This window comes from Palaemon carinicauda, chromosome 14 (genome assembly GCF_036898095.1).
Source record: "Palaemon carinicauda isolate YSFRI2023 chromosome 14, ASM3689809v2, whole genome shotgun sequence".
Taxonomy (NCBI): Eukaryota; Metazoa; Arthropoda; class Malacostraca; order Decapoda; family Palaemonidae; genus Palaemon; species Palaemon carinicauda.
In genome coordinates this window covers 118,399,285-118,425,720 of record NC_090738.1, presented here as the reverse complement: position 1 = coordinate 118,425,720, position 26,436 = coordinate 118,399,285, and the positions used below count along the sequence as shown (strand labels likewise).

The window sequence follows — 26,436 nt, the reverse complement described above, 5'->3', positions numbered from 1 at the left end:
TTATTTATATGTCGGTCAACTTGTGTGCAGTACAGCATCAAAACAAGAACATTCTGCATGTATACTGGATGCACAAGGTGTGAATGCCAAGCAACCTCTTCCTTAACTAGTTTCCCCCACTGTTTCCTGATAGAAGTTAATTGGTACCTGCAGAATGAAGGGTTGGAGTTCAAGTTCCTGCTTACCTTTGTTAATGCTCCAGAAAATTCAACTTCCATTTAGGTACTGCATGGCAACATGGAAGGAATCATATGACATAAAACAACAGGTAGCAAATGCCTGCTGGAAACATCTAGTGGCACAACTGTGAGGGGGACCTTTGTCAGGTTCAGTCTAGAAGAGGGCCTTTAAGCAAATGGGCATGATCTACCTTGGCATAGAGAGTGGCAGCCGAAAAATTCCAGGAAGTGGCTGAGGACAACATCTTAGAGATGGTTGACATGAGGAGGAGCCGACTAAGGAGGGACCTGGCTGTATAAGTACACAGTAACACAAACTCACACGATGGACCATTCCCCTGCTTTAGGTTCACCATGTGACTACCTTCATACTCAAGCCAAGGCACTTATCTATATCATTAACAGATATTCCTGGATATGAGAGAGGAGAGAGAGAGAGAGAGAGAGAGGAGAGAGAGAGAGAGAGAGAGGAGAGAGAGAGAGAGGAGGAGAGAGAGAGAGAGAGAGAGAGAGGAGAGAGGAGAGAGAGAGGACCATTTTATATAGTAACAGAGATAGAAAGAGAGAAACACCAATTTATATAGTAACAGATAGAAAGAGAAAAAAGAAAGAAAGAGAGTAAGGGGGGTTGGGGTTGGAAACCAGGCCTGCTGACCTGTGGAGACATGGAACCAGTGGTGAAATCTGTTAAAAAAAAACAAGTCCTCTCCCCTCCTCATCCATTTCTAGTAGTCTCTCTTCTACCCTTACCAAGAGGAAAGTAACCACAGAACAATTTCATTGCAGTAGTTAACTCCTTGGGCTAAGAAAAACAGTTTGGTAATCTCGATGTTGTCAGGTGTATGAAAACAGAGGAGAAAGTGAAAAGATGTAGGCCAGATTATTTGGTGTACGTGTAGGCAAAAACTAAAATGAGCCGTAACCAGAGAGAGAGAGGTCCAATGTAGTACTGTCTGGCCAGTCAAAAGGACCCAATAACTCTCTAGTGATAGTATTTCAAGGGGTAGCTAGTGCCCTGGCCAACCTACTATCTTAGTACAGTAAAGAGGAACTATGAACAACTTACATGTTTACAGTTTACTCACAAGTATAAAAGAAGAGATACAGTTTACTCACGAGTATAAAACAAGAGAAAGACCATTTGCTGCCGTACAATGTCTTAGAGCTTGAACACGATCATATATATGGTCTGTACTCAAACACCTCCCCACCCGAGCTAGGTCTATGGAACTAAGCCATAGCTACTGGTAACTTAACAAGCTGACCTAAAGGTGTCCTGAAAACTGCTAATCCCTAAGCCTACAGGGACAGTAAGCTCAATACATTTGTAGTGAAATCTATCAAGCTATGAGTGTGGCTAGATCTTGGGGTTCACATACTGTGAATCAACATAGTTCCCACTAAGCTATCTCAACTCAGGATTTAAAGAAATATTACGCATAATCTTTCGAACTTGGTATCATATCTGCTTTCCAAAAATAATGTCAAAATGGACAAACCATAATAATTTTCTTATAAACATTTTAACACTATATAATAATAAATTAGATTTTTTCTGTCATTACTCCTTCAAATTCTATATCTTCTAATTCTTCTCCAAGAATGTCCAAGCATATCTTCCAAGGGTGTTTGGTTGAACACATATGCAACAGGAAAAATGAAAAATTTATAGGACATAAAATTATGAAACAATAGTAAACAAGTTAAACACTTACCTCTGATCCACTCAATAAGAAATCACAAAAGTATAAAAGGGCCTGAGCATATACTTGAGCAAAGTCATGAGACAATTCAATATTCACAAACAGACCTGCACTTGGTTTATAAAAGTGCAAGAGCCGTCTTATAAATAACTTGTAATTGCTCTCTTCCAGTTTCTGCACTGATTCACTTGGCCACTGTCAAATAAAAAAAATAATTAACCCTTAACAAAATAAACAAAATCCTTACACTACAAAATCAAAATAGGGCATGGATAATCAAATCCTTTATATAATGGATAATCAAATCCTTTATATACTGTACTGTATATAAAAATATGAAATAATCTAGTTTTGTAGAAAAATGTTTTCTACAATGTTATTTTGATTTGATTTTAGCATCTACCAGCCAAAGCAATTTTAATCTACTTCATAACATACAAAATTCACCTTCTGTACACCCTCTTTGCATATATTTTACAGCTTCCCATCATTTCTACCTAAAAACCAGGAATTTTAAAAGTAATTTGTATTCTTTCGAACTATACAAACTTGAGTCCTTTAATACCAAGAGTATATTTTCAGCTTGGTTGGAGCTTGACTGATAAAATGTATAATGATAAAATGTATAATGAGGTGTTGAAAGTTACTGGCTAGTGGCTGAGAAGCCCGACTCCTTAGCCAGTAAGCACACTTTAGGCTTCACTTAGGGCAGGAAATGAAACTTTAAGGACTCAAGTTTACGTAGTTAGAAAAAATACAAATTAATCTTAGAATTTGTGATTTGCTCCTACACAAATACAAACCTTCGTCCTTTAATAGGAGACATTCTTAGGAGCGAGGAAGCCCCTATAATCATACTGGCTGGTTTAAAATTCCAGGACGTCAATACACTCGGACATAATAGAAGTGCGGGTGTGTTGATTCCTCCCACCACTTGACAATAGATTCTCATGGGTTAGGCTAGGTTTCTGTCCACTTACAGACAGTTGAAGAAGAGCCTATATCTTGGGAAGGATATATCACAATGTATGACCAATTAAATGTAATGTATCCTACATTCTATCAATCCTCTCCATCATAAGGAGGATGAGAGAAATACTTATATAAATGACATGTATAGAACAGTTGCTTGGTATGGAACCTCATCCACATCAACGTCCAATCCAGCAAATACCGGAACTGCTGCACCCCAAGAGAGGGGAAGGCAAAGAGGAAAAGAGCTAGACATTCCACTTCTTATCCTAAACTAACGTCGCGACCACTTACCTTAAACTAAACGTTTCTTCTCCTGTAAGGAGCTAGGTCAGCTCCTGCTGAACAGCAACCACGTTACAATGAAAACACACCTATAGACCTGTGGGTATACTCCCATGGATAGTGGCAGTGAAGGTTGCCTGGGACTCCCAGACTCCAGCCTTTAACACTTGCATCACTGACAAGGTATTCCTGAAAGCTAGAGTAGATCTGATATTCTTGCTTCGTGTAATTGCGTCCGGGATTGTTCCCTTGTAGGATCGCGTGTCTGACTGTTCCAATGAAGCCAGGACTAAACAGCATTTCAGGATCTCTCGTTCCTTCCATAGTGAAGGAACACTCATAATGTTTCCCCCTAAGAACAGGAAGGTAAGTCATTCTTTCCCTGCTAGTCACCTTAGTAGGGAAAAGAGGAAGATCAACTGAAGAAATAGCTACTTGGATTTTAGGCGCTTGCCATGGACTACTAAACCAAGGTGATACAGATCTATTATCCTTCAGAATGGCTAGTGCTAGAGGAAAATATCTGCTGTTTTCTTACTTGTTTCCCAGGGGCTAAACCAAGTTTGATTAGGTCCAATTATGAGACCTGAGGACTCGTTTAAAACTTTCTGTGTGGCTTTAGCTCTTCAGAGGTCAAGACTGTGACTATCCCAGCTCCTCAAAGAGTCTAGTCAAACCTCTTGAAGAGTACAGGTCTGAATCCAAGTTGAACACTTGGATCAGGGACTGAGTGGTATCTTTATCATGGTAATTGAGGAACTTTCCCAGTGAAGGAACAGAGATAAAACCCTAATGTGGGTACCATTCAAAATGTGGCTGCTAGGCGGCGGGTCATGGTCCTTCTAAATCTCGATGTCTTCCAACAAATGTTAAGGAATTGGAGAGACAGTGAAAAAGGGGAAGAATGGAATAAGTGTCTAAGATTCCCAGAGATGTTGGAAGGCATCTTTGAACTTCGACGAGAGTCTGCGGCTGGGAGAATTCAAAAAGTTTCTTATCTTATTGCTTAGCAAAAAGGTCGACTGATGGTGAGAAACTAAGCTCTTTTGCCATGCAATGATGTAGGGATAGCCTGAAACCCTACACCATGGATCTGTCAATTGTGTTTGCTCGAACAGTGCTCTTGCCTGAAAGAACCCTGCTCACCAAAGCACACTTGCTTGGGAAAGGTTTGTGAACAGGGCCAATTTATAAATTTAGGCACGGTTGGAAGCGTTATTGGCCATTATCGCTATCAAGTGGTTTATCAAAGCCTTTGGACAACTTTCAATGTAAATTAGAAGCGCTGCAAGCATTCCTGTTAAGTTGAAAAGCAGGTGCTATCTGCTGATCACATCCTCTAGATGGAAGGAAATTCAAGCACGGGTAACAGATACGGAGCAGGAGGAGGCTAAGGGGCCCAGAACTGCAGGCACAGGGGTTGGAGTGACAGGATCATGGGTGATGCCAGGCACCAGGGATACTCGTACTAACAACTTTAGCCCTGGAGCCAACATATGTCCAACTTTGAGAATGGTATCAACTCGTGCCGGAAACTTCTTCCTTAAAGGCACTGGCACACTTCCAGGGGAGCGGGCCTTAACAGTCCTTTTGGGCTCAAAGATTAAAAGGGGAATCATCACTGGGGACACATCACCTACACCTTTCCTCACTGTTGTCACCACGGGAGACAATGGCACCAGGAACACCAAAGGCAAAGTAGGCTTAGTTACCAGCTCACTCAGCAAAGACAAAGTGCCTACCTGCCATTCAAGGAAGTCCAAGCCTTCCTTAGGTCAAACTCATCATTGGTGGGCTGCAAGGCAACAAGATAAGAGCTTCCAGCCTCTGTTAGGGTACGACAGTCACTGGGAGAACTCCACATGCCACCTGAACCTGAAAAACCTGCCAACGCAAATCCGAGATCTTGCTCCTGCTACATAATCTCAAGGGACTAAGCCACTGACATATGCACAAAAGCCAGAGTAGCAGTTGCAGTCAGCAAGGGAAAGAGAGAAGTAAAAGAATTCCTATGTGTCTTCTAGGGCATTACAAAAACCAACACCAAATAAGGCTTAGCTCTCTTCTTTCCTTCAAAGCCTACCATTGCACACAAGGATGATTGCAGACAATCATGGCTTCTACAAGAAACACAGACAGAATGTGGATCAACAGTCAGTTTACCCATAAACCTGTTGCATCATCCTTTACCTGGAAAGTATGAATCTCTTGCTTTTTCACATTCATTATACAACTCAACAGCCAGCATTCACTTTTTGAAAAGAGAAAAAGCAAAAGATCAAACCCTATACTTGTTGCAGCTGAATACAAAAGTTGAAAGCCTTCTACAGGCAGGTGGGTGGGGCTATCGGCTGCGTTGTGTGCACACCTGTAGCTACCTCATTTAAGGAATTCAATGGTCATTCAAGCTCTAGTGATGAAATTTTCCTATTCTAAAGGTGGAAAGATTTGTATACGAATAGGAACAAACTGAAAGTGTACCCACACCTGGTTTAGTTGTCATACAAACCCATGTATGCTACTATAGTAACCCAAAGGGATGAGGCAACTGGAGTGAGGGAGAATAAGAACTTTCATTTTTTAATGATATATAGGCTGGAGGAACGTAGAGAGTAGAGGTCCCCTTTTTGTTTCTGTTTCATTTGTTGATGTCGGCTACCCCCCAAAATTGGGGGAAGTGCCTTGGTATATGTATGCATGTGATATGCCAATTCACACAAGCTTCACATATGAAGCCAATTGCAGCTCAATTGAGCATTAAAATAACCAATTTCATTATCATATTATTGGAATATAACACTGCAAGTTCATTTCATTTACTCTCCAACTTCAAATTTCACACTGACAAAACCGATGCACTGTCTTAATGTTAATAACAGAATGTTAACATAATCAATAGTTTCCTTAATTTTAATCATATACGTAAACCTTTTACATAGACATGATGTAATCCTGATATACTATAACTTCATTGTCATCCACAATGAGGATTCATCATTCTAACTCACTGGGGTGATTATTTATCATCTTCTTATCTGTCTCTGTCTCTTCATATATAAAATATCAATACTGTAACATATTTGTCATCTTTGTGTCTTTTCTCTACATTTAAAAAACCAATAACTAGTCAATGAAAGTAATGCTTTCTCGTACTGTCCATTAAGCAAAACGCAAACAAATGAATATTAAAACTGCACAAAAATATCTTACCTTGAGTATTGGAATAATAAGATCCCATTTCCAAAACTCAGGATCTAAACCAGACACCAACACATCGGAATCTTTTAACGTTTGATGAATCAAGTCATCATGATCTTTTCCAAGCCACTGGAAAAAAGACTGAATCAGTTAAGCAGACAATAGGTTATGATTATTATCTAAAAAGCTTCAAAATCATATGAAAGAGAACAAATGAATCTAATACAGGAAATTCTCAAATCCTCCAACAATTATACTGTACATGTTATATGTGGTATGCTTGTTATAAAAAAAATGGTTTTGACAAAGGAAAAGCCTAATTTTTGGGAAACGTTGTGTGGTTCCCAAGGATTTTCTCTTGACGGCCAGAACAAGGAATACAATATGATGTGAGATAACGAAGAAATATTGTCTTCTCTGCCATAGGATCAGTATATCGACATGCAAGGCACATACACAGTGTGTAATGTATACGGATCTCCCCATAGTTCTAGATCCATTGAACCTGTCACAGCCCCTCCAATGCTGAATTTGTCTGCTACCTTATGACATGTCACCCGCTGAGGACCTTTACTAACACTTAAGATAATGCTTACCCTGAGGGTTTGGTTCTCACCTAACAGCCATCTTTTTCAATAAAGGAGAATATCTTAATTATATCCCATTTCAATTATGAAGATAGGAGTCTTTGAAACCACACAGCACCTCCCTAAAACTAAGTTTTTTCATTCATCAAAATCACTTTTGGGGGGTAGGATGCTGTATGATTCCCAAGGACTGATACTAGAACATAAGAATTCAATTGTTCTTATTATATAAGCACAAATAATTTTCATTTAAATAAAATGTTATTTTAAGTTGATAAATAATGAAGTTATAATTCATAATAAAAAATTCTGGTAATCTGATAAGTTTTTTATTTGTTAGCAAAATAATTTGCACTTTTTTAATAGAAAGCTCTTTAAAAATATCAAATGTGTTCAAATCTACTAAACATTAATTTTTAATATTTGTATTAAACACTGCACTACAAAACATATTTCCTTGTATTTAAGATCAGTTTTTAACCTGTGTTTGCAATCAGAAAAAAAGGCTCAGTACATAAAGCAACAAATGACCTCAGTGACTGTAAAAAGATAAGGGAAAATTGCATTCTGTTGTAATAAAATTTGAAAACAAAATTTGGAGAAGAGTTAAAAATACTCTATCTTGAATTGTTGATTCTGAAAGTTTTCTTTGAAAAAAAAAATGCAAACTTTTTCGTTAACAAGTAACAAAGTTAAAAAAAAAATTATTTCCTTAAAGACAAACAAACACCCAAATCTAAGATTACGCTAACCCAATGAAATGGGAAGGAAGGATAATAGGGGGAAGCAGTTTTGCTTTGGGGGAAGGAAAATTACAAATATGCATTTTTTTTAAGGCAAAAGACATTCAGTACACTGAAATGAACAGCAAAAGTATGTGAATAACAAAATAAAACAGATAAATGAATAGGTAATAGAAAAGAGTGAAGAATGGGAGAAATTCCCTTCACTTTAATCATATTTATGTGGCATTACTTTGCAGCAGAAAACTCTACGGAGTAGTGAGCGAACAGACCAGCAGTTGGTTGTAAAGACATACAGTTTTAACATTTTGCCAGGTGCTTCTTAGTTTAGCTGCCATATATAAGTTAATTTTAAGTGCATATTTCCTTTTTATGGTATCAATAGCTCAACAGCTTATAGTCAAATCTGCAATTAAGGCTGTCTTACAGTAATGTATAAATATTGTTGGTAGCGATACCATTATTGCATATATAAATATATAAAATATGGAAAAATAAGCCAAAAAGTGATTTTCTAATCTAGAACTGGATTATTGCTCCTTATCTTGGATTGTTAATTACTTTTGTAGGAGATGGTGACTGCAAAATAAATACATGTACTAACCTTACTCAGTTTTGAACTTGTGGAAGGTGTATGTACTTTAGGAAGATTTTCTTTGGACTTGGGAGAACATCTGATGATATGAGATAAAAACAGTGAGTTTTGTCTTTTTGGCGTGTTAAGGCGTCGTCTTGCCAAAGCAAGAAGAGCAGTTATAGATTGAGTAGCTCGCATGCGCTGAACAGGATCATCACCTGCAGCTCGCTCCAGAAGAATTGGTAATGAGTGGGAAAGATATCCACACTCTACAGGTAAGTTCTGATTTGCTTGATGAAGAAGCTCCCCTGAAAATGAAAAAAAATCATTACAAAAATTATAGGTGCAATTTACCAAAACAGAGAATAAATGAGTATTGTACTCATTATATCAAGATGATTTAGTCTAGGTTTATTAAAAGTGTAAATTTCACTTTCAATTTATAGATTACTATATTCACACACACAAGATCAGGACTGAGATTTAGCTACCCCTGAGAAGGGGAAACTCATAGCTTGAGAATGATGAAATAAGTGGAATCCACATAAGGATGTCTATATGAAAATTGGTTTTGCAAACTAAGAGGCACTCAAATTGTTTCACAGATTTATAACAAAAGTCCCCTACATAAGAATGAGATGAAATCCAAGAGTGTTTCCTCAAGTTCAAAACAATTAACTTAGGCATATAGTCCATTACCTCAAACCCTCAACATTGTTTTCAATCAGCTAATCTTGCTAACAATAGAGAGCTAGCCTACACATCTCCAGATTTTCAACACAATAAAATACCTTCAAGAGAAATTAAATAATTTGTACTTTGTTTTGTACTATTTTCAAAACATTATTTATTTAGTGCAGAGGAGTTATTTTGGTCTTTGAAAAAAAAAACCCTTATTATGCCTTTGCAAAATAGTTAAGAAGCAAAAGAATATCCATCTCATTTACTTCACATTTTTTTTGCATATTTCACCTACATTCACATCAGGAATTAGAACCAGTGTGTGGGTAAATACTTTACAACATTCATTCCACAAACTGAACAGACAAAGATTCTTGCACCACCTGCACTTTTCTTGTCTTTCTCATTTCACTTGTTCCTTTCGGTCCCTTCCCTTAAAACTTTTAAATTTCTTTAATTCTGTCTAAACTTGATCCACTTTTCTCCTCTGGGCACTCCATAATATCGAGGAGACTGCACACTATTTTCGGATGAATACTTAAATATCAAGAAATACCAGAGATATAACAAATTTATAAATAAAGGCCCATTTTCTTTGGCAGTCCAGGCAGATTGAACAGTATAGTTGACCTCGGGCTGTCCTTTGCCATAGTTTTTTTTTAGTTATTATTTGCCAAATTTATCATTTATGCTTATATTTATTTGTTTCATCATACATCAGACATTCATGTAGCCTTAAGAGCATAGCAGGGAATGCCTTGAGCTTGAGTAATCCTTCATCCGGCAATCTACGCAAAATCTTTCCCATAAATAGAGTGCCATTTTGGGTTCTGAATCCCCACCTTTATTTATGGTACTATAACGTTCTAAAGTTTTTCATAACTGGAAATAGCTTTTAAATATTGTTGACATACATGAAGCGTACAAGAATGCCGAACCATAGCCATTCTTACAAGACTCTATCGGCTAACTTTGCAAAAGGACGGGCAACAAACAGGGCACGCCAAGATGAGGTGGCAGCTGTAGAATGCGAGACAACAATGCTACCTTCAGCATTCTCTTCAACACGAACCTCCTCAGACTCACTTTCATTTCCATCACCAACAGTGCGATGTAATACTACAGTACACTGCTGAACGATAACAGCCCCAACCCTATTCCTTCAACATCAGCTGATTTGGGAAGCAACCCCATTCCTTCAACATCAGTTGATTCACGCGAGTCAGCCAAGAGGGAGATGGATATTATTTTGCCACACCTTACTGTCCTAAAGCCTGGAAAACCTTGCACTGCAAACATGAGATCTCCTTGCTCCTGACACCCACTTTCTAGGGACTGATCCAGGGGCACATACACAAAAGCCGAAGTAGCATGATCGCTTGATGAAGGAAGGATGGAGTTAAAGACATCCTCGGAATCATCTTGGGTGTTGCCAAGACTGATCGAGGAGAAATATTAGCTCTCTCCTCTCCTTCAAAGTATATGCTTGCTACTGGACAGGTGCCCACCACCTGCACTTGCCACATGGGAATGATCGCGAACAATCATGGCCCCTACAAGAAGTGTAGATAGAGTGTAGATCTACGGCCAGTAGATCTACAATTGCAGCAGCCACCCTTTCCCCAGGGAAGTAGAATTTTTTGCTTATTCAAATCCATGTTCAACATAAATAAAAGCCAACATTCAATTTCTAAAAAATACAGTAATTCCTTGATATATTTGTAACTTTCAATACAAGCAAATTGGTGCATAAGCATACAAATTCATATCAATTTACGAGTCTCTTTTCGACCAGCGAGCAAGCATTTCATGGACAAAGACTAATGAGACTAGCACAAAATCAGTCATGTGGTGCCCAGCTACCCATATATTGTCAACGCCGTGTCTACATGATTTTTACCTCATTTTTATACCATTCTAAAGAAAAGGCAAAAGCCGTCTTCTCTCAATAGGTTCCCTGCCAAATTTGAACGTAAAAGTGTAAAACAATTACAACAGTGTCCTTAAGTGTAAATTAAGAGATTAAGTTAGTGAAAGTGAATGTTGTTCAAGGGAAAGAACTGATATTTTACCAAACTGCTTATGGAGGGAGATTCTTCTTCCAAGCAATCATCAAACCCTCCTCTCCTCTCTCGTCTCCCTCACCCCAGCCACAATTCTCCGCAAAATTGAAGTGAGTGTGAATTTTTCAATTATCTCTACCTTTTATTGTGAATTATTAATTTTTATTCATTTTTGATATTAGGGGTAATGAATTTTTTAATGACTACCATTCCAAAACCTTTTAAAATGAGTGTACATGTATATTTGTATTTAAGGATTTGTGGAATACATCAAGTAAATTTCCTTTACAGTATTGTACTTCTTATGGGAAAAATTTTTTCAGTATACAAGCATTTATGCTGAGAGCTCGCTCTCAGAACATATTAAAACACAAACTCAGATACTATTGTAATTGATTGAAAATTATCTGGCATCATAAAATCAATTTGAACTACTGTAAAAGGAGAAGAATAAAGCCTTTGAATAGATAGTAACAGTACGTCCGTACTTGATAAGGCCAAAGACAAAAGTGAAGAGTCTTGACAAGAGGGTGGGCAGAGCAGCTTGCCCATGCACACCAGCTGTCATTTTTAAAGGATGATAGGTTTGTAAATGCTTAGGAATAATTAATACTCTTGCCTAGCAACAAATCTAGCCTTATAAAAACACAGGCAAAATCAGTAAAAGACATCAAGAACAAATATGTACTACAAGTATAAAATTAGATTTTAAAGTTACCCTGAGTATTCAGTTGTGCATGTTTTATTAAATTTCAAATCTTTTCATGCATCTGCAAGTGTTTATACATCATAATACTTTCAGTGTGGATGACAGTAAAAGTCTTAACATACAATTAATAAGGTAAGAAATTAAATAAAGCATTCCTCTAGCAAAATTATTTACAACCCACAATAGACATGAAGCTAAAGGATTACTGTAACAATAAAATACTGTTAATCAATGTTAACGTTTTAAAAGAAAATTGAGTGCATATGGAAAATGAAATACAGTACAAGGCCTACTGTGCCATACATGCTTCAGTCATAAAACTTTAAAAAAACATCTCATACTAACCAAGCAAAATTGTTGTCCTGACCGAAAGGTGTGCAGAGCTTGAGACAATAACCTCGCATAGAGCAGGGAACATATCAACACACATCATTGTGTAAAGTACCAAGGCCATATGATTCTGAATAAGATTTGGTCTGGAAAACAAATTAGTACATTTAGAGATAAACAATAAAAGAAAAAAAATTAAGTAACATCTTGAATAGTAAATTATACTAAATAGCATCATTAGTTATAATCAGCCCCTTATTGTGATCTTCACAAGTTCTTAACATTTTGATCTCAATATACAAGAAAATTATCTACTGGCCAGCAACACCAAACACCACCTCATGAATCCTAGAGCTCCTGGGATCCAAAGAGCCTTACTTTTAGCAGAGTCTCAACTATTGTCTGCATAAAAAAACAGAAACTTTGATTTATAGTACAACACTACATTTGAGGATAAAATCACGAATGTTTAAAGGACTGTAATTTTTATTTATCCTAACTATACAAACCTAAGTCCTTAAAAGCTGGGAATATGTTTCCAGCATGAGCTGGACGGACGTTGAATTAATTTAACGAGGCAACTAATCAACAGGTGGGAGCAAGGGTGAGAAGTACTGGCCCCCTCCCCTGTCAAAAGCTCTTCACTTATGACCTTTCATATCAAGACTGAGAGGGTTGGTTGAGGAGGGAAGTTCAACCTAAAGGACTCAGATTTGTATAGCTAAAGAAAAATACAAACAACTATACTTTAAATAATTTTTAATTGTTCCTAAGCAGAATACAAGCCATCCTCTTTCAAGTAGGGAAATTCACTGGTTGTTTCTTTGTCTTCCCTGAAAATGTCAATCTTCCTGGTCCTGTAGGGGAGGGAAGGAGAAGAATCCAGCAAACTCCTATCTATCTATCATTAGGATGAATGAATAGGTTGATAAGGCTTGGCCTGCTCTGTCCAAGAAGACTGATACGAGGCCAAAGGAGGGATCCCTTCCCCCAAAGCGGATAGCAATTTGGAATAATATTCCTGATGTATGATTATCAACGGGTTAGTATATATATTTCACCACCCTCCCCCTCATCTAGGGAGGATGGGGAAAACTCAGGTTCTAAAGAATGGAGTTCAGATATGAAGTTTACCAGCATTATGTCTGATTCTGTGAGTAATGATTCGACCTCTTTGTCCCCAAGAAAGGGGCAAAAAGAATGGAGGAGATGACCCAGTCATTCTGCCTTCATTCCAGACTTACATCTATACTTTACCATAAACAAGATGCTTATCATCCTACATGGGAGCTAAGTTTGCTATACCACCACAAGAGCAAGTGCAAAGGCAGTCAAGGAATGGCGATGAAGGTGGTCTAGTGCATACACCCAACCTTCAACACAGCCGACTGCAAGATCTCTCTTGAAGGCAAGGGTGGGGTATAACCCGACTTCACGAACTTCGGTCCTAGCTAGTACCTCCACCCCCTCAACAGATGAGGCATATGCATTATGAATCGACTCACAAAACTATAGAGAGATTATGTTCTATATACCTCTTTCTTGGTTCTGCCAGTGCTAAAGAAGAGACGCTGACACTCCGGTCCGAAGCGTCAGGTCTTCTGATAGCGATGAAAAACCACCGGAACACAAAAGCATCTCTTCTTTATGACACCCGATGTTCCACATAGAGGGATGATAGAGAAAGGCTCGAACCTGGGGTCATACCCCGCCAGGTGACTTGGCATAAAACTATACGAGCTCCTTCTACCTCTCTGCATGGGAGCCTAAGGCAGAGAGACCATGTAACTTGCCCAAACTCTTCGCTGATACTAGGATAGCAGAGACATTCCCGAGTGTCAGAACCTTGACTGACGGCCTTCTAAAAAGCTCGGATGGGTATGAGTGAGAGTCTTGAAAATGAGATACATGTCCCCATCCAGGTCCTGAAGTACCAAGATCAGTAAGACTGATCGAAGCTACTCACATGCATAGCCAATTCCTATGAGGGTGAGAGGTCTCTCCCATTCCGTCGAAAGACCATGCTCAAGTCTAACCCAGTAGCCTTGACAACAGCAACTCGGCAGAATCTCTTGGCAAAGAAAGATGAGGAAATCCATGATTTACACTAGATATGATGTAACTAGAGAAGCCTCCCTATTATGAAATAAATAAGAGGAAGACCCATTTTCCCAGGAAGAATGAAGGGCATTGGGAATTCTCTTGGGATCTCAAAAGAGCAAATAAGGATATCATTAGGCATGAGGCCATCTAGTAGTCAAAAGAGTTAACATGAGATCTCGTGTAATTCCCACACGGTAGATTAGCTAACGGATCGAGGTTGAATGGATTAAGGGAGTACCAGCCGTGGGATCCCATGAGTATTGGAAGGGTCTAGACTGGGGAAGAAAACACAGGGAAATTCCTGTTTAGCCATGTGGCAAACAGTCAACCCCTAAAGAACCCAACTAACCAGAAGCCTCTCCATTAAACAGGTGTGTATGGAGCACTCTGGTCTTACAACCCTCCCCTGGCCACTAAACATGTCTGCTCGACCATTACTCTTGCCCGGTATATATTTGGCTGACAACTCTACAGCATGGAATACCATCTTGATGTGCATTGACTTTTTCAGCTCGCAGAGTGAGTACGGGACCTTGGCTCTTTGCTAGATGTAAGCCATTACAGAGGTGTTGATGCCTCCTAAATATTTTTGGAATGCAGGTAATGCTAAAAAGGGTGCTAGCCTTCCAGGACGTCAATGAGTAGATGCTTCTTCTTCTAGTCACACCACTGAGGCAACCAGGTGGTTCAAAAGTGTACCCTGCCCTTCTTTCGATACATCTGAGCTCAGTTGCCTGTCTAGAGGTAGAGTTGAATGAGACTCCCTTGTGAGGGTTCCTTATTTAGCCAACAAGAGAGATTGACTCAAGCCTCCTGTTCCGTTGACACCAGTAGGGATGGAATATCCCTGGAGGCTAACCAATGATTCCTCAAACAGCACTGTAGATATCTCTAGCAAAGGCACTCACTTGCAAAATGAGCCTTTCCAGTAAGGAAAGGTGGCCGAGAAGACTCTGCCAGCTTCAAGCTGGTAATTCTGTCTTGAACAAAACGGATGCGCTACCTCCTTGGGCTTGCTGATGCGCTTATCTCACTAACAAACTCTCGAGGCTGCCGTGTTCATTTAGCATTAAGGAAGGTCTCACACACTAAAAAGGATACACAAAAGTAAGCACTCCATTGATATGAAAAATAAATAGGCTACAGAAAACCACAGCTATTACAACAAAAATTATAACAATAACCGAAACCCCAATTAGCTGCAAAACTACCCTGAAACTGTGTAGGCTAAACTCTAGGAATTCAAAATTAAACAGATTACTTTGTGATAGGCAAGGAAACCTTAGTAGATTTTCCTCAATCTCACAAAAAACACTTAATAGAAGCCAACATAGTTAATAGAAGAAAAGAAGAGGAGTAATGGAGAGCTAGTGCAAGGTGGTGACATGCCACCCGTCTGCTTGTGAGGCACTAGAAGGGGAAACTACTCAATAGAGGAAGACTTTTTGCGCTGGTGAGTGTCTTCCATTCTCGAGGGTTGAGGTTCGTGAGGAACCTCAGTCTGAGTGAACTCAGTGAGCGCACTCACCTCAAGGGGTGAGTACGCCAGGCTGGAACTCCAAAGAGAACCCACCTGCAATTTCTCAGGTGGACAAAGAAGTGCAGAGAGTATCAACCAGAGCATGAGGCTGAGTGGAAGGGACTTCCCTCCAGCATCTCGGTAGGGAAGGTCTAGACTAACCCATGCAGAGACAGCTGTGCCTCAAGCTTCAACATCTCCAAAAGTCGTTCCTAAGTGGGGGCAACCAAAAGCCCCAGGGAAGGTCGCGCTGCATCAAGAGCGCTAGACTCCCTATAGGGAGAAGGTGCCGCTGTTGTGCAAGGGAAAGCAACAGGGTCTTCCAGACCTGAAGGTTGTCAAGGGGTCAAACGGTCAAAACTCTTATTCGATTGACTTCCTGAAGAAGCCAAACAGGAAGAGGCAGGTATGAAAGTACGAGCTGTAGCAGAGAGAAATCAGGATTTATTTGATCTCGATGGTGAATTCAAAGGCATACAATCCCTTTAGACTTCTTCCCATGTCTCCTGTACTGCTCATAGTGGGAGGATGACCACTCCCGACAATCGGCCCAAGGAGAAGCCTCAGTGCAGGAGTGTCATCTGCCCGAAGAGCAAAGTTGGTGAGGATCTGTCTCCATCACCGGCATGAAGGTACTACACGGGCAGCCTAATATACCAGGCCAAACCTGCATGTTAGCAGACCTCAATAACCAAGCACTCCTGAAAAGAAAAAGGGAATTTTCACAGTTCTTATAGCCAGTTAAATAGGAATGACTGGAAGAGAGAGACAACACATCTACACTTGACCGTAGCCAAAACAAAAGTGAAGAGAGCTCCCTGGGCAAGTGTGTGAGAGCTCCCTAGACGAGTATGTGAGTGGGGAGGTTGGTCTACTCCCTGCTAACTAGCGGAAGGTTGTTGACACCAAAAGTGAAAGTTTTTATGGCTAAATCCAGCTTGCGCTGAAACATATCTCAAGTAAAGAACAAAGGTTTGTATTTATGAAGGCACAAATAAAAATTATAAAAATAATGAAAAAATATACCAGAGTACTGTATCTACTTCAAGGTTTTCCAACTATCACATGGGTGGGGGTTTGGAATGTAACACCAAGGTTCTTTCAGAATGTCTATCGAAAAGGAAAATGACAGAAGTACATTCAGACAAAAATAACAGCTTTGGCATATATCAAGAAACAGGGAAAACCCAAGCCAATAAGAATTTTTCCTTTTATGTTGGATAAAAGTAAGGCAGATCAACCTTTTATGTTGGACAAAAGTAAGGCAGATCAACCTTTTTTTTGTATTTCACTCCATGGAATATAGATGTTTTGACAGATCAATTAAGCAAGAAAGGTTAGTTGTTACCTACAAAATGGTGCCTTCATCCTGAACTGTATCTGGTCATCTCAAAAATATGGCGAAAGTCAATGATGTTTGCAACTTCAATGAACTAGAAATTTAATCAATTCTGCTTGCCTATTTAAGATCCTCAAGCTTGGGCAGTGGATGCCATGCTAAAAGATTGGTCTATTTTACAGTTCTAAGCATTCCCAGTCTGTCATGATTCGTCTAGTCATCAAAATGTGTCTCCCATAGGGTAAAGAGCTATATTACAGTATTTTTTCTTTTGTTTCATAATCTGTAATTATACAGTAATCTATATCTATGTCCCCCATATCTTTTCTTTAGTCCTAGCTAATTTTCCATGTCATAAAGTGTGTTTTATAACAAGATTATGACTTTACTATAATGCATTAGCATAAGGAAGAAACTTCAGTACTGTTTTTAGGCGTGTTCCATCTTGCATCAAAATTTGACTTACTCCACTGCGTGAGAATGGATACCGTTCTAACCCAAGGACCTTTTATAATATTTAATGTATTACAGCATTCAAATAACACCCCATGAACTTATTTAAGGCATAATTTTAACTTCACTTTGACAAATATTCTAATTTTTCATATACTGTATACCAATTTCATATATAACTGAAGTTTTAGGAAAAGGGACTCGGACCTCTTTAGCCCATCAACCTCTTTAAGAAATCAGTGATCCTCCATCAACACACAAGTATAGTATTTTTATAGAAAATAATTCCACAAATATCAATAATTAATCTTTACCTAAGGAAAGTCACTGATTTCTACAATGGATAATATTAAGTTTATCAGACACCTAAAACACAAAACATAACAAAGAGAGAAGATGAAGGTTAATCCATCCATGTAGAAACAGGCATTAGAAAAGCCCTGTGTCTTGTGATAATAAACCCATTAAAATAATTGTCATATTTCAATAAACAGAATACTTTAAAAAGGCAATACAGACTAATCATATAAAAAAAATTTGCATCAGTAGTTATATATCACTGTATGCTTTTTATTCTAATATGAATACAAGCTTTCAATCCAAACAAGTTCAGTAAACCAATATTGGCCTATTCAAAATGCTGAACCAATGGAATTCGGATGCTTTCAATCACTTTGAAAATCTCCTATTCTAAGCAAGGCAGCTCTACAGTCATAAAACATTAGTGCAAAAGATGGAGTAATTGAAATAATATTCTTGTAAAGTCAATGGCTCTAACCTGTATTTGGCTATGTGAGGTAGGAGAATCCGTGCCTCAGCTGCCACAAAGCCTTCATGTAGCCGCCATAAATCAGTGTCACACGTTAACATGCACATGTGACCAGAAAGAGCATCCTCATAGCTTGCTGTCCATTCTCCTAAAGGGACACGAAACAACTCATACAGCAGTTCAACAATTGCTCTCTGTAACGAAAAATGTACAAATGAAATGGGTGATGACCTTTCTTCAATACCTATTAGAATATTCTAATACCAACTTGAATGTGACAATGCATGCTATACATAAATCAAAATTAAGATACCTTTAAAACAGATGTAAATGTGAAATTTCATGAGTCATAGATCACTTTCAAGGTTTTGTCTAAAAAGTATAGTGATGGTTTCAGGCATAAGTTTTCCCCTTTGTACAATTTTTATACCAATACCTCACAGGGGCTAAAACACCCATGACCAATAAAAACAAAAAGATCCTGAAAAAATACAAACAATTAAGAAAGTAGAAAATAAGACAAAGAGTCCTCAACAATCTGGATTCTTTAACAACCAACCAAACTTTCATGATGGCTCAAATTCATCAGTTTATTTATTGACACTTAAAAACATAACCAGTGACTACTATGGTAGTTAATCATCATCATCATCTACTCCTACGTCTATTGACGTAAAGGGCCTCGGTTAGATTTCGCCAGTCGTCTCGATCTTGAGCTTTTAAATCAATACTTCTCCATTCATCATCTACTACTTCACGTTTCATAGTCCTCAGCCACGTAGGCCTGGGTCTTCCAACTCTTCTAGTGCCTTCTGGAGACCAGTTGAAACTTTGGTGAGCTAATCTCTCTTGGGGAGTGCAAAGTACACGCCCAAACTATCTTCATCTACCCCTCATCATAATCTCATCCACAAATGGCACTTGAGTAATCTCTCTTATAGTTTCATTTCTAATCCTGTCCTGCCATTTAACTCCCAATATTCATCTAAAGGTTTTGTTCTCAAATCTACAAAATCTGCTGGATATTGTTTCATTGTCATACCACAACTCATGTCCATACAGTAACACTGATCTCATTAACTGATATATAAGCTGATTTTTATAAGTAACTTTGGCCGATTTGATTTCCAAATTTTACTAAACCTAGTCATTGTCTGATTTGTCTTTTTCAATCTTTCATTAAACTCAAATTCTAAAGATCCTGTATTAGACATCAGAGTTCCTAAATATTTAAATGATTCAACCTCTAATCCTTTCTCTTTTCAATGATATTTCATCTTCCATTGCATATTCCATTCTCATTATCTCTGTCTTTCTTCTATTTATCGTGAGCCCAACCTCATTTGATATTTCATGCATGCTGGTAAGCAAGCTTTGCACGTCCTTTGGTGTTTTGCTAATAAGGACAGCTTCATCAGCATAATCAAGGTCAGCTAATTTTCTGATACCAATCCAGTCCAACCTTCTCCACCATCCCCAACTGTTCTATGCATTACAAAATCCATAAGGAGGATAAACAACATTGGTGACAACACATTCCCTTGGAGTACTCCACTATTCACTGTAAATTTATATGAAAGGACTCCATTAACACTAACTTTGCACTTTCTATGCTCATGAAGAGACTTAATCAAATTTACAGATTTAAGAGGAACTCCCTAATAACGCAGAACTCTCCACAAAATTGGCCGGTGCACATTATCAAAGGCTTTTTCATAGTCCACACATAATAATTTAAGATTAAAACTTATCTAGCTAGATACTTCACAGAAAATTGAATTAGGAAGCTGTTGCAACAACAAACACAAAATCTACAGGAATCCATGTAACACTTGAGTGAAAAACTGGTATGCTTAGAAGGGTGAGGCTTTAAACAATTTTCATTTCCCTACCTTATTCTAGACAATTATATGTGTCACTATCAGTATGCTAATACACATTGAAGAACATTATCTAAGGGTTTCAAAAGTCTACTGGAGAAAATGATCATCACTTTCTTTTAAATATTCTTTACATACAATTCATTATTGCTAATTTTCATAAAACATTCCTAACATTGTAATCAAAAGGTATCTTCTGTGTGTGGATTGCAATGTGTTAGTTATATTACTTCCATGCTTTTAATAATTTGATGATAAATACTCACCTAATTTATGATGGGTAAAGTAAACAGCCCTAACCTATCCCCTACTCACAGCACGCCTGCTCAGCCTTTGGTCCATATGTCAATACCCACTTCCTACCACCACCAACAATTATTGCACAAATGTAATATCCTGTATTATTTCAGAGGTAACTTAAACTGTGCACAACTGTCAAGAACAAAAGACATGAAATCATGTCCCATTATTAAAACTTGTATTATCGTAAAGAATGAAGTGCATACCTACTATGATACTAGCTTTTAGCATTTCTTTGGGATTTTTTGTTGTAAAATAAGAAAATTTCTACAAAATATGAGGAAAACATGAACATGAATAAACCCAATTTTCAGGTATTAACAAATTTTCACTCATAGGTAGCACAGGGCCAGTTGATGTAGAAAAATTAGCAGCAGGTATATAATGGTTACATGAAAAAAATTGCAAATACTGTATCTACTCTTGGCATGCACATGCAAATATTTTTTAAATACCAATATCCAAAATTTAGAATGTTTGTGAAAAACAATGAACTTGTAGGTAGCAAATTCCAATTTAACATTTAACCCTTAATTAGAATTTAGTCCTATAGATCATTCCCCAAATTACCCTCACAAGTAAATTATGCAGATAACTATAAAATATGTTATCTTGAATAATAGAAACATAAAACAGTAAAATTTTATTAAAACGTGCTGCATTTATGACTTTTCTTGGATCCATCAAAAATGTTTCAATAATCATCTTCCATAAATGATATACCATATAAGGAGTTTGAAATCTCTCATTCAGATAAAAATTACAATTTCTATTTGATCTTTAATCTAATTATATGATCTTGACCCTCTGGTGATCTCGGGTGATCCAGGCCGTGCTAAAATCGCTGTCAGGCTCATGTCAACCTCCTTACGCAGACATTCCGTAGCACAACTAACAATTGAATAAAGATGAAAAGAAACTGATAATTGGATTAGAAAGTTGAATAAATTTTCTAGAAGGCAATTATGGTTATATGAATGGATGACACCCAACATGCTAAATGCACATCACCTACTGTATATGTAATACAGTACAATAATACCAACTCTTTATATTATTTCAACATATGTCAGTTCTGACTCTACGTAGCTCTCCTTAAGAATTAAATACAAAAAATTGAACCTAGGTTGTTTTATTCCGCCTTAGGTCGCTCTTTAAGTCATAAAGTAACTATGAACTATTTTACTGTACACTACTGTACTTCACATGGAACCTTATCAATGTAAGTATCTGGTTTTTGTAAAATGATAGCAAGTTGTAAAGCTTTTTAATGTAAGTATTTGGTTTTTATAAAAAGATAGCAGGTTGTAAAGCTAATTAGTGTAAGTACCTTGTTTTTATAAAAAGATAGCAGGTTGTAAAGCTAATTAGTGTAAGCACCTGGTTTTCAATAAAAGATAGCAGGTTGTAAATCTTATTAATGTATCTGGTTGTAAAGCTTAATAATGTAAGTATCTGGTTTTTATAAAATGATAGCAGGTTGTAAGTGGTTTTTCATGTTCAGACCATGCATAGGGAACTTTCATGTTCCTTTACAATACAGTATTGTAATATCCTACCCTTTATCATTAATTATTTCCAAGATAACCAACAAAAGTGATTTTCAATGTAGCTCTGGTTTTTACCTTATTTCCTGCTATTATTCCATAAAAAAGAGATAGCTACATTAATACGCTAACATGTGAAGTATGTCATTATTTTATGATGTAGAGTGTAAAGTAATGTCAGGAAAAACAATGTACAGTGGATTTAATTTTGTAATTAATGCTTAAGGATGAGCGACGTAAAGTTGGAACTAACGTTTGTCGAACCAACGTAAAGCAGGATATTACTGTATTGTATAGTGAAATTCCAACCTACCTCAAGTCTCTTGAAACCAATTAGCAACATGGGGGAGGTTATTACTATACTGTACATGAAATTTCATGTATTTTTTAAATTTATTGAAATTTTTAAATTGTCTTGATCTCGGTACTGACATACTGTACATAATTGAGCTGGGGACACATTCACATTTATAAAGATCCTCCATGACAGTAAACTGTATGCACAGAAAGGTAAAATAAAATATTTTGAAACGCCAATGATGAAAAATGTAATGATTCCTTTGCAATCTATTCCCTAATCTGATGATTTGATGTGCTAAGTTAAAAAATGTTCAATGAATTCATTAAATTTTCTGTTAACAAGTCACAAGGGAACAGCTCAGGACAGGTGCTGTATGCAATGGAGGTACAGTAGTAGTGTGTTGAGCATATGGCTTATATTATGTGAACAATATCTAGAACAAGTATTTATTTCTTCCTCTATTAGAATTTTTCTACTTCCTCATGCAATTCTATTATAAACTGTGAAGCTTTACTGAGCAGTGTACTAAGTATTGTTGCACGAGGCATAAAAATTCATATACCACATATAGAAATTTCTGTAATGACCTAATTTAAATTCTCTATTTGAATTTTATTTCATCATTCTCCTTACTTGAAAATACAGTATATTGCTGTAAAAGTTACTAAAGCATAAGCCTATAAACAGTAATCAAAGAAAGGTATTGCTTTAAGTTTTGAACAGAACAACCAATACAGTACTATATGACATGGCATTTCTATTAACCCTTTTACCCCCAAGCTATTTGGAACTTTCCAACCCTTAACCCCCAGGCATTTTTTTTAAGCACATTTTGCAATATATATTTTCTAAATTGCTCTAACAGCCTTAATTTTCGTCATAGAGAGGTCAGGTTGGTCTCATTCTTTTGGAAAATGCCTGAAGTTTCTCATAAAGTTATCAAAAATATGCAAAAAAAAATGTAAATAGCAGTTTTTTGCAAGGACGTACCAATACGTCCATGGGGGTAAAGGGATGAGTTTTGTGAAACGTACCAGTACGTCCATTAGGGGTAAAAGGGTTAACATATTTCTGTCTCCTTATTTTATTAAAAGTTATGTTTTACTATGCATAAGTAATTTAATAAATTTCATACTTTTTTTATAGATAGCCTTCCAGCAGCAAGCACACAGTCACTAACACAAACCATATTTCTCTCTACAGATATATAAATAACTAAGAGCTGTGTACACTAATGCTTTAGACCGATCCATCAAAAATCATAAAAATACATGTATTTTTCCTCAAACACAATAGCTACACAGTGTGATTTCTGGTTTGTTCCTACAAATATACAAAAGATTCGTCTTTTAAAATAGGGGCATATCTTCAGTGGCAGTGGAATGATAACTCAGTTGTTGACTACGTAGTTAGTAATGCCAAGTGGCATGAGGGGGAAGCCCAAGCAACCAATGTCCCAAAATAGGGCCCCCTTTTTTTTTTTTGCCACAACAGTTACAGTATGGACATCTGATGCGCTGCTCTCTCAAATGCTGGGGTTTTTTGCATGTGTTTATGATGAGTGTTTGTTTTTTATATAGTTGTTAATGATAAGTTTTGGTTTGTTTTTATGAGCACTCTTGCTTGTAAGAGGAAGCACTTCGACAGATAGGCATGTGTTGATGTGGATTTTACTTAAAAGATAATTTTACAATAACATGCACAGAATCACAAATATATACCATATTTCTCTCTACTTTCTAGATATAACTATGGCTAAGATATGAGTACACTAATGTTTTAGACCTATCCATAAAAAATCATAAAAATACATGCATTTTTCCTTACATGCAATAAGTATGCAGGATGATTTCTTTTTTTGTTCTTTCATATATACAAACCTTTCGTCCTTTAAAATACAGATATGCCTTACGCAGCGGTGGAGTCGTTAATTAAAATATGCAAAACAATTGGTAAAGACAGAGGGCACGGGGGGAGAAGCGCTGACTACCCGCCTCTCACAAAATGGCCACTTTTGTCCTTGGCCGCAACTGGTATGGAGATACCATTGCACTACTAGTTTTATCTTTACTTACATTCGTTTGTGGTAAGTGTTTTTAGCTTTTTGTGAATGCTCTTACTCATAAGCATACAGAAAGGTAAGTAATGATAAAGTTGGTTTTCTTCTTATGAGGAAAAGACTTTAAAAGCCAAATAATTTGTGTACCTTTTAAGGGGAGACTGTAACTGGTTTTCCGGGTAATTTCTCTGCCTCAGGAGGGAGTTACCCGATTTAGTAAGCATGTCTGATGGAGAAAATTATCTTTTTACCATGCACACCTGGTGCAGAGAGTATCCACAGATGCTGATTCCTGCATAGTGCAGTCTCAGTGAGTATTACTAGTATAATGACTTATGTTGGGAAGAAGGATGCTCTTGTGCAAGTATCTTACTCCTCCGGGGGAGCACTATAAAGTATGACTCTTCTGTGACACTTCTTTTTTAAGAAGACAAATTAGATAGTAGCATGGAAAGAGGTTGAAAGTTCCTTAGGACTTATAGCAATACTCACCCACTAACTGGAACCTTCGGGTTCAGTCACATGGAACTTGAACCAGTGTTACAGTTACTGTTGTACAGGGTACAGGTCAGCAGTCCTATTCAGACCAAACACCAGAATTGTAGGCCATGGGCGGGTGGGGCAAATGGGACCTTCTTTCCTGTTTCTATCATGATATAGAAGGATTACAATAATCACTTGCCATATTGCAGTTCACCTTTCACAGCCTCGCGGATTAATAAATATATCATATGTAAATCTAAATTGTAGACTCCACATTTTATTGTGGGTTTCTACAAGCAAATACCTTTTATATTTTTTCCGATTTTAATAACTTTCTTGGTAATAATAGTCATTTGAGGGCATAAAAACTAATATAGTAAATTAATAAATAAAAATACAGCAAAAGTGTATTAAATAGTAACCACTTTTACCGTATTGCACATACTAGAAAATTATTGGTTTGAATGAATACTGTGCTTTACTGTAAGGTAACTTCATGCAAGATTACTGTATTGCTGCCAATAATTTAATGAAGAAAAACATACATCATTACTGACTATCTAGATTCAGTCATTTGGATGTATATAGCTGTAAAGTCTCTATTTCATATAGATAGAAATCATGTGTACATTACAGATCTCTCTCCTTGAATCAGATGAAAAAGTGTTACTGTACAAGAACAGTACACTGCAACTCTCACTCATGTCGAAGAGTATCTTTACTTCTCTTACTACTGCAATCCAAAATGGACAGTGTATTTAGAGAGGGTTGGATAGAGGTCATCCTTTATGTGAAGTTTCCCAGTCTGGCACACTGAGAAAGGGTTGTATCACAGTGGAATGAGTGCTGTGAATGCAATAATCCCCTGGACTGCATTTGTTTAATGTTGACCTGGTCTTGCTTACACATATAGTACAATAATTTCTAAACTACAGCAATGCCTAACAACACGAAATTAATTCGTTCTGGAGAGGCTTTTGTGAAGTGATTTTTTCATGTTGTGTCACATTTCTCATGCAAATTGCCTAATTCGTTCCAAACCCTACGAAACACCACATTAAATCTCATAATAAAGCTACAGTATAACCACAATTAAATACTGTACAGCCAAATACATTTGAACCATTCAATATACCTAAACTAACTGTTAATACCTGCAAATCAAGTTGTTATTACGACAATGTAATAATAAATGGAAAATAATACAATACATACAGTACAATACAGTACATATATAAAATATACAGTACCAACTGTACTGTACTATTATAGTTACCCCTGTTATAGACTACAGCTACATTTTCTATTGTCTTAATCCATTTTCAACTCTTTTTATTGGGTGACTATTTCATTCTCAGCCTGGCTGGCAAATCTCTTTTCTTTAAATCAAATATTTTTCGCAAAGCGAGTCATAAAAATATTCGCATCTCGTTTCACACCTTGAAAATTTCGTAAGCAGATTCTTTTATGAAGAGAGGTATGACTGTAATGGCTTTAAATTATAGCCACCGTAACACTATCCTTTTTCATTTTTCGTCTTCAAAATTTGTGGACCAGTTCTCCTTCTTAAAATTGTACCTCACTTCTTTCATTTATCATCTCCTCTACAGGGCAATAAGAAGTATACAGTATATATAAAAAAAAATGTATCCAAGG

The 26,436-nt window shown here is 37.2% G+C and overlaps 1 protein-coding gene across 2 annotated transcripts in view; it reads right to left on the bottom strand.

The window, feature by feature from the left end:
- rictor (rapamycin-insensitive companion of Tor) overlaps positions 1–26,436 on the bottom strand; it is a 165,204-nt gene that overhangs the window by 106,262 nt on the left and 32,506 nt on the right. The window contains exons 7-11 of one of the 2 annotated variants that reach the window (XM_068387213.1): positions 18,220–18,404; positions 12,043–12,173; positions 8,272–8,552; positions 6,350–6,478; positions 1,895–2,077 (exon numbers count right to left, since the gene is read on the bottom strand). In XM_068387213.1, the coding sequence (XP_068243314.1) occupies positions 1,895–2,077; positions 6,350–6,478; positions 8,272–8,552; positions 12,043–12,173; positions 18,220–18,404 (909 nt within the window). The remainder of the gene's footprint in view (positions 1–1,894; positions 2,078–6,349; positions 6,479–8,271; positions 8,553–12,042; positions 12,174–18,219; positions 18,405–26,436) is intronic. The other variant, XM_068387214.1, reaches the window with a different exon arrangement.